This window comes from Macrobrachium nipponense, chromosome 40 (genome assembly GCF_015104395.2).
Source record: "Macrobrachium nipponense isolate FS-2020 chromosome 40, ASM1510439v2, whole genome shotgun sequence".
Taxonomy (NCBI): domain Eukaryota; kingdom Metazoa; phylum Arthropoda; class Malacostraca; order Decapoda; family Palaemonidae; genus Macrobrachium; species Macrobrachium nipponense.
The window spans coordinates 28,946,181-28,956,180 of NC_061101.1; the positions used below are offsets into that span (position 1 = coordinate 28,946,181).

Here is a 10,000-nt window from a genome sequence, read left to right on the forward strand (position 1 = left end):
TGAATATAATGTATTGGTAAGGAAATTTCCTGATAACTTGAACCAATAACTTCGAACTGTTGTTATTATTACTCTCTAGTTTGCAGGAAAGATTCCCAGTTACAATTATATAAACCTGATTCTCCGTTCTTGGAATTGCTAGCGTATGTGAGAATATCGTGCTTACTAATATTTCACTTCCGAGAGAAAATTAAACTTATGTAACAAACAAGCTACAGATCTACAAATTCCGCAGTTATTTCGTCAGATAAGTGGCCATTACAGGAAAATAACGTCCTGTGTGTTTAGGGTGCAGGACTGTAACTAGACACTGTTTGGCAAACAACCACTGTCCAGCAGAGCATATTTCTTCAATCGATTTGGGTCTTTTAATAATGCCTGGTGCGGCTTTTGACCCATCTCTCTGTGAGGAGTTTGTCTTGATGTACAAGTGTGTAAAACGGACGAAGTAACAGTGTATGCATTTCCGCTATCCAAATTTCAGATATACTTCAGGAAATCAGTTTTGTGTGTGTAGATATTTATGTGCAGATGTTGCAATGGCTGTCCGTAAGTTAATTGATGACGCTACTTGAGAGAGAGGAGAGAGAGAGAGAGAGAGAGAGAGAGAGAGAAGAGAGAGTGGCAGTAAAAGGTATTAAAAAAATACTAAAATATTGATCAGACCATCCAGAAAAACCGGAATAGATACAAAAAACAAAATTAATGATCTTTTATCTTTACGCAATTCTGTTAGATAAATAAATACTGTATAGTATATAAAACTACTTAGTTTACATGGATGCATAGGTATACATTTAGAGCGCACACATCATGAAAAATTGCTGTAATATCCTTTACTGCGAAACGGTTGACAGAAATAGCAATAAACTGTGTATCACTGAAAGGGCAATTTAGCGAAGCTTTGCATGGTGCAGAAACATTTATGTATCTCTTTTATTTTATTTTTGGCGAGTATTTTTTTACGGTAGAATATGACAGTATTTGATTAAGGTATAGAAAAGACGCCCAGCATGAGTGTTTTAGCGTGAAAACTAATTTTGCACAGACCAATCAAAGAAAAGTATAGATGAAACGATTACTGTTGAAAGCCAATAAATATTTTTTCAGAATTTTACTTTTGTTTTGTTTCCAATGGTGTGCACAAGCGTTAAACTGTAGAACAGGAAAAGTAATCTTTCTCGTTATGCATGATGAGAAATATTTCGTGTAACTAATATTTTAGGAAGCATTTTCCCTCTCTCCTCTCCTCTCAACTCTCTCAGTCCCCTCTTCTTCTTCCCGTTCTCTCCATATTTCTTCCTCTTTTTCACATCTTTCTCTCGCTCTCTCTCTCTCTAACTACTTATAAAACACATACACGCATATATAATATATATATATATATATATATATTATATATATATATATATATATATATATATATATATATTGCTTCACCACATAACAAGACCTGATCTTACAAGACATCTAATATTACTTGAAACCTGAAGCAGTATCTGGAATTATATATTAAAAATATATTGCACTCTCTCTCTCTCTCTCTCTCTTCTCTCTCTCTCTCTCTCTCTCTCTCTCTCTCTCTGTCTCTCTCTCTCCTCTCTTCTGTTGATAATATTTTATCATAGAACTAATGTTTTCCCAGTTTAACATTTTTTGCACCTTTCAGTCACATACGCTTTTTCTTTTTTTGCTTTCCTGCAAAGAGTTTTCATCAATCTCTTGGAAACAACATCAAGTCCCAGGAGGTCAGCTGGATACGACGAACGTTCTTGTCAAACTCTTCCAGAAGGTAGGTACCGGGATGCTGTGAATTCCTACGCATGATCTCTATACAATATTTACAATTATAACTCACCAACATTTATATGTAATATATGTGTGTATGTGTGATATATATATATATATATATTATATATATATATATATATATATAATTATATATATATATATATATATATATATATATTATATATGTATATATAATAATTATATACATACATACAGAGAGAGAGAGAGAGAGGAGAGGCCGAGCGGAGAAGACGAGAGAGACGAGAGAGAGAGAGAGATGAGAGGCAGAAGAGAGAGAGAGAGAGAGACGCATAGACAGATATGTATGCAACGAAATCATATATATATATATATATATATATATATATATATATATATATATATCATATATATGAAATATCAGAATTAAGGTGAAAGTGTGGGTTTCCGTCCATATACATCTTCAAAGGAATGACAGCATGATACTGAAACAGTACAAAAATAGTAAAAATACAAATATAACTGCGTAAAACAAATTGAGCTGTTAATACCAGCAACCAAAAACGCTCGTTACAAGTCCTTGTCCTGTGTTGTTCAGTGCTCAGATCGAAATCTTTGATAGTATGTTCGATATAGACTACCACAGTGTAATTATGACTTGGCATTTTTTTACACAAACAGTTTACTTGTGGATAAATTCATTATCAAATTGGTTTTAACTAATATGTGGATAAATTTATTATCAAATTAGTTTTGACTAGTATGTTTGGTAATGTCAAGTGATTTGTGCGTTGGTACGACTAATAACTATCACGGCATATTCTTGGGAAATTCAAATAAATCGTAGAGTACAATGCTTTTTCAAAAAGGAATGTTATATAATCTGTATTAGAGGTGAGGCGCAAATAATTCAAAATATTAGTCAGGAATGTGCAAATATGACTTGAAACATTAAATCACCTAGAAGGGCCAATGAAGTCGTTAACTATGAAACAGAACTACCTAACGTTGGAAACCTCCGAAAAGTAACAGAATATCTAGAAAATTCAATACTTGCAATGATACACATTATATACGAGTAAATATATATATATATATATATATATATATATATATATATATATATATATAGTATATATAATATATACTATAAAAATATATATATATATATATATATATATATATATATATATATATATATATGTGTGTGTGTGTGGTGTGTGTGTGTGTGTGTGTGTGTGTGTGTGTAAGATAGATATTTTTTATATTTTTATATATATATAGTATAGTATATAGGTAATAATATTATATATATATATATGTATGTATATATTATATATACATTATATTTATTTATTATATATATAATATATATATATATATATATATGTATGAGAGAGAGAGAGGCCTTGGCCAAAACATACACCATCAAGGAACAAGGGAAACGAAGACCTCCATTCCTACAAATTTATTGCCGACGTTTCATGACACGTTTTCAAGGCTAAAAAAGACAATAATTTGCGCTACAGATAGAATTCCATTATTACAAATTTTTGAAAGAAATTGGAAAGTTTAAAAATGATAGAAATGGTAGGTATTCAAATGAACATAAAGTCAAAATAAAAAAATAAAAAAAGGACCACAAACGATATACGTCAAAGGAACACAGACGTAGATTCACCAAGTGAAATGAAAAAGTAATATTAAAAGGAAGCTGAAAATATGGTTCAAAGAAAAGCTAGCTAACATATAACTGAGTTGACTCAAATGTCGTCAACTCAGTTATATGATGCCTAGCTTTTCTTTGATGCATATTTTCTGCTTTCTTTTATCTCTTTCATTTCGCTTTGGAAAGTCTGTTTCTGTATTCCTTGAACTATATCTCTTGTGGTCATTTTTTTCCTTGTTCTATGTTCATTTTGTGAATTTTATGCATTTTAACTTCTATTAAAATATTTTCAATACTGGGATTCTATCTGTATTGCAAATTATTTTCTTTTTCGCTTGAAAATGTGACATGTGTCATGAAACGTCGGCAGTAGATTTATAAGAATGGAGATCTTCGTGTCCCTTGTTCCTTGATTATATACACCATATATATATATATGTTATATATATAGATATATATTATATAATATAGGTTAAATAGATTATATTAATATTAATAGATATATAATATATATATTAATATTGTAGGTATGGCGTTTTCAGTGTGTTCCGTTACTTTTCTTGTTTCAGCAATTGATGATTCTATTTAATCGTTAACGACTACACTGCTCCTCTTAGATAATTTAATTACGAGAGACCAGACAAAATGCACCATCACCATATGAACGGAGTCTACATTTATTATTCCCTACATCCCCCTCCAAAATTATCAAAATGATTCAGTAATCACACTTGGCTTCAGTCTATTTCTTTGGTTGCGAAATGTTTGCTTGGGTATCCGGAAAAACATTTTGATTCTTTATCAACATCTGCTCTAATTACTGCACCCAGTATATGTGGGCGATCTCATGAATACGAAACAATTAGTTCTTAACAATAAGTTCCCTGATGTTGAAAGCATGAAAAAAGTAACTGACACCTGATCTCTGACAATCCGTTTATTTTTCACTAGACTAAATCCATCAATGGTTCGTTTATTAATGTATATGTCTAAAAACAAAATTCAGTAGTTTATGAAACCCCACGCAATAAACGTTATAGAATTTATGTCGGAAAAGCCTGCAGATCTGTCTCACCAAGATTCACAGAGAATAAACGGTCAGTAATTACGGTTCAGAGCTCGGGGATATTCGCACATATGGAGGACCCTGGTCATACCGAAAACTAGTGAGGCTAAGCTGGTTTTCACGAGTAACGACCCGTACAAAAAGAAGATTCTGGAACGTGGTATCACCAGTAAAACTGAGAAATTAAATTTGTTAGGAGAACGCTGGAAATCTCATTTCATGGCCCAGTTAATCTTACGACCCATTCTGAAGCAAGTGGTAGAGCGGATAAGCCCACGGGACTCGACACAGGTGGGAGTTTAAGCTGTAATAAGACAACACGTATTCATTCCTTTCATCACAGGACAATCGCCATTTCCAATACCATTGTCGTATTCCATACCTGCATATTGCATATAGATACTCCTGTCACTTACTAAGTGTCCAGTTTCACCAGTGATCAGGACTAAAGTATGTCGGCTGAAATATATAGTTTTGCAGTGCGCATTAGTAATGTGTAGCCTATATTTTTGTCGTGTTTATAATGATAACATATATACACACACACACAGATAATGTCGCCAATAATTGTTTAATGAAGAGAGGTAGAATTGTATGCTGCTCGAGGAAGGGAGTAAAGGTAAATCTTCTGCAAAATGTCTGTGGAAGTGATAACCAAGGATGCAAGAGTGACGTAAAGAATTTTAAGAATGGACTGACGCCTGTATTCATTCCTATGGATAGAGAAAATGTGACGCCTCGCGGGTATAATTGATGATTTCGGTTCAATGCTCGTAAGAAAATTGAGGCCTCTTAAAGCAGATTTCATTAGTTTTCTATGCATCACGGATCTGAATTACGTACCTGTGACGTAGCCATCGATCTCCGGGAAATATTTCTCTAACTTACATAATTCATTCGTTGTATAGTTTCATCTTGGTATCAGATATCAAGTCTTCATGGGCAATAATCCCGAGACTGATACAAACTTTTTAATTCCAAAAGAACTTTCACGTCTATGAAAAGTATAATACCTCTATTACAAAGAGTAAAAATCTAAACACGTTTGAACAAGTAATTAGAAAAGTTTTGTCAGTTCTGGCAAACTATCGATATTTTAGCATAGATGAAAGTTAAGTATATCACAGTTTAACCAGACCACTGAGCTGATTAACAACTCTCCTAGGGCTGGCCCGAAGGATTAGACATTTTTACGTGGCTAGGAACTAATAGGTTACTTAGCAACGGGACCTACAGCTTATTGTGGGATCCGAAGCACATGGAGAAGTGAATTTCTTTCACCAGAAATAAATTCCTCTGATTCCTTTTTGGCAGAGTGGGGAATCGAACCCGGTTCCCAAGATCAGTAGTCAAGCACGTAACCGACTCGTCCAACGAGGAACTGGCATAGCATAGATGAAAGATTATGATGGATTCTTTATAAACAATATAAAATAAAACTTAAACAGAAGGAAGTGGAAAGTGCAAAGGTGAAGAAGAAGAATCGGAAGATATGAAAACAAAAAATTCTTACGTCCCTGGGAACTTCTCCCCAGCCTCAACGAAAAGAGAATTTGCAAGTTCGATGAAGTTCTAATTTGATTATTCGAGGAAGCTGATGCACCGTCGAATGAAGATTCAAGAATGGAATTCTCTCTCTCTCTCTCTCTCTCTCTCTCTCTCTCTCTCTCTCTCTCTCTCTCTCTCTCTCTCTCTTTTGTGTGTACGGCATGGAATATTGGTTTGTATTGCTGTATACATAAACAATCAGTACTTTACTCGTATCTATGCATGATATGCAGTTATGCTTCTGTGTATTATGAATATTTACATAAACAACACGAAGAGCAACCCATGAAACTAATGCTTCTCTATTCTGCCAAGAGATTTCAGGCTTATAGTATTTTAGTTTCATGGACTTTCTCTAGTTCGTTATATTATACACACACACACGCTTAATATAATATATAGTATATATATATATATATATATATATATATATATATAATGTTGTTTGTTCATATGAAACAAATAATGTGAGCGAGGTATTTAGTGCCAGTCATATTTTGCCATTTTATGATATTCGACTTTATTCATGACAGGACTGTTTAATATCAAAGATTGTCGATGCAAATGTTTTCGTTTATCATTCTAGCATGACAGTGATTGTACTTTTGTAACACATAAGGGACTCAAGTTACAGTACTTAGATAATTCACGTGAAGATCATTTTACTATTCTTGAATTGTTTTCATGATGTTTTCCTTTCTCCTTTGCAGGGCAGCAAAGCCACCATGCTTTGCCAAGCTTATCACCGATACGCTCTCAACTACATCAACGCTTTGAACTACCTCGAAACCCTAAGGCGACAGCTCGAGTTCTGTGAATTCGAAAAGGTCAGTGGCTTCTGTCATGTCTGCTCTTTCATTTTTATAGCATTTTGCCTGGAAAAGGTTTTTCCATATGGTTATAAATACATAGATAGATATATATATATATATAATATATATATATATATATATATATATATATATAATAATATATCTATATATATATATATATATATATATATATATATATATTATATAGATATATATATATGTATACAAATATATACATATATATACACACATTAGTAAAAATTAAGTTCCCATTTCCTCTCTCACCAACATCGTTTCATCATCATTTTCATTATTATGATGATGATGATGAGGTATCAAGCAAAATGGAAAATTATTTAAACCGTAAAGATTTGTTCACGTTGCGACAGGCGGTATTTGACACGGAGTGATAAATGACTTTTTTTCTTGCCTTCAGTAAGATTACAGATATGGAAGCAGTTAGTATTATCTTAAAGGTTATTGTTGATGCTGTAGGCATGCTATTGTCGATACAAAAATCTTTTCTCTTATTCTCTTTCTCTCTCATTTTTTTTTTAAAGACTTCATCTACTGAATAAGAATGCTTGACTTTTCGTCTTCAAGGTTATATTTTACATTGGAAATTTACTTATTCAAAAAGTAGATAAATGGACGTGTTATTTCGTAGAATGTATATTAGCATAGGTATCACATTTTCGCAGTAATGGGTAGCAAAGGATGCTTAAAATAGGTATACTTAGGATCGTATTCGTAGCTTGCAGGGTAAGAGAGATAGAAGATATATCATTAATATGATAAGCGCTTTAACCTGAGAGCTAGCAGAGCTATTTTACACTCGGCGCTCAACGATATCCCCTCGTTTTTTTTAAAAAGTCCGAATGTAGGAACGAGTCTCTGCAATTTGTATTCTGTGTCTAAAGTATTTTGCTATAATTTTTGAATGACTAAACTTTTCGTTAATTTACGTTAGCAATGTTGGTCTCGGGTTGGTACCAAGCTCTGTAAAGGTTGAATATATTCCAATTTAAGAAAATTAAACTTTCTTTATATATATATATAATATGTATATATAGATATATATATATATATATATATATATATATTATATATAGTATATATATATATATATATATTATATATATATATATATATATATATATATATATAATATATAGATATATATATATATAAAATATAATGATAGAGGAGCTGCTGAGATGAAAGGGCTAAAAGTAACTAGCTTCACTAATACATGAATATATATAAATATAATATAATATATATATAGTTATATATATATATATATCTATATATATATATATAGATATAATATATATATGTATGTATGTATGTATGTATGTCTGTCTGTATGTATGTATGTATGTATTAGTAATACTGGTATTTCTTGCTATTTCGGCTGAGCAGCTCCTCCATCTTTCATGAGGAATTGTCCAACTTTACTCGAAATGCTGATTTTGACCTTCATCATTGAACATTGATTCCGCCTTCCGGCCTGATTCGAGGCAGCTGCGTGTATGGATGCGATCATGGCTGTTCTCTAAATATATCCTGTGTCATTGTCATCTCGGTGTTCCATCAGTTTGCCGAAATCAATCTGTCATTCCTGCGATGTTGTCCAAATCCGTTGCAATAGTTTTCTCTGCATATTTTAGGGCCGCTTTGTTTGTTTTATGCTTTCCATTTCGTCGACTTACCTCTTTTTGAGCAACCGAGAAAATACCTTGAATTTCGTCCCCCGAATTTAAATCACTACTGTGATGATCATGAGATACTGAAAAAGCCTTGGTTCAATGGCAATATGTCTGGATTTGGTATTTAAGGCGATTTTCAATACGCTTTGAGTAATCTCTTATAAACAGCCACCTGAAGCGCGTGCAAGAAAGCAAATCGTGCAGATGGATGGTGATGTGTAATGAATATTGCGTGAAATGTAAATTGCAGGTATTGAAATGCAAAAGTTTACCTTTATTATGCAACCGTGATATATAATTAAAAGAATATCGTATGAAATGCTGAATTGTAGACAAAAGGGTTGTGGTGTCAACATATTCAAAAATGATTCTTCTAGCATATATTAAGTACTAAAGACGAGCGAAATTATTTTCACAATTCGCTGATTTTGTACATATGCTAAAATAAATTTGCATTTTATTTATGAAAGGGATTTATTCAAGTACTATTACTGGTTTGACCTTCTGCTCCATTTCTTGTATTCATTTAATGATTGATTGACATATTTGCTCACATATTCTTAACCATTGCGGTCCTGTTTTCCACTTTCATTTCCGTTCTGCGGTAATAGTAATATTATTAGTGCGTAGTACATGTTATTAGTATAAGAAAATAGACAGATTCCCCGATGATGTTGTAATACCGATATCAATGTTACACACAAACAAGAAGTTGAAATAGTAAGGTGTTAGTTGAGAGCAATTCCACGTGTTCGCTGGTGTTCGGTACAAAATTACGAAATAAGTTTTTTTTTTTCAATGTGACACTCAAAACGTTTAAACCTTTAGTTTGTTTATGCTAGAACTATTGTATGTGATATTATATAACATGTAACTGAATATTTCGCAACTATCTCCTTTTTATTCTTACGTGAAACTATAGGCCATCATAAAAGGATGTGGAACAGTTAGCACTGGTTGTTGCCTCTGCAGAAGCTATTCTACCTCGATTGTGTTCTATACGTATTGCTGTTAATTTCCTTGTAATGGAGTTTTTTTGCTTAGTTCTTGCTAAAAACATCGGCCTAATCTTTTACACCCACCCTGATACTTCCTTTACTTCACCCTTTTTGTGAGTGGCCTCATCTCTCTATCTACCATCATCTTCTATATTCATTCCCGCATATCGTTGTGAATCACTTACTTCCTTTATTCCAATATCCACACCAGCATACGTAGATCCATGTTCTTGGTTTCTACTGACCATCATAAACTCTTACTAGATTTGGAGGTTGTCTTAACTACCACCAGTACTGTAGATTCTGGAGATATCAAACATTCTGTAATCCATTCAAGACCCAATATCTTGTCCCCAAGTCTTTACCCATAGCTCCGTGGTCTTTTTTCTAATTTCTCGCGCTACGCTATACTTAAAAATATTAGT

General features: G+C 32.8%; 1 protein-coding gene across 1 annotated transcript in view; it reads left to right on the forward strand.

Moving 5' to 3' along the window:
* The window catches only part of LOC135212045 (rho guanine nucleotide exchange factor 11-like), a 792,100-nt gene that overhangs the window by 703,882 nt on the left and 78,218 nt on the right, over window positions 1-10,000 (forward strand). The window contains exons 10-11 of the mRNA XM_064245362.1: window positions 1,699-1,792; window positions 6,764-6,880. Of these exons, the coding sequence (XP_064101432.1) occupies window positions 1,699-1,792; window positions 6,764-6,880 (211 nt within the window). The remainder of the gene's footprint in view (window positions 1-1,698; window positions 1,793-6,763; window positions 6,881-10,000) is intronic.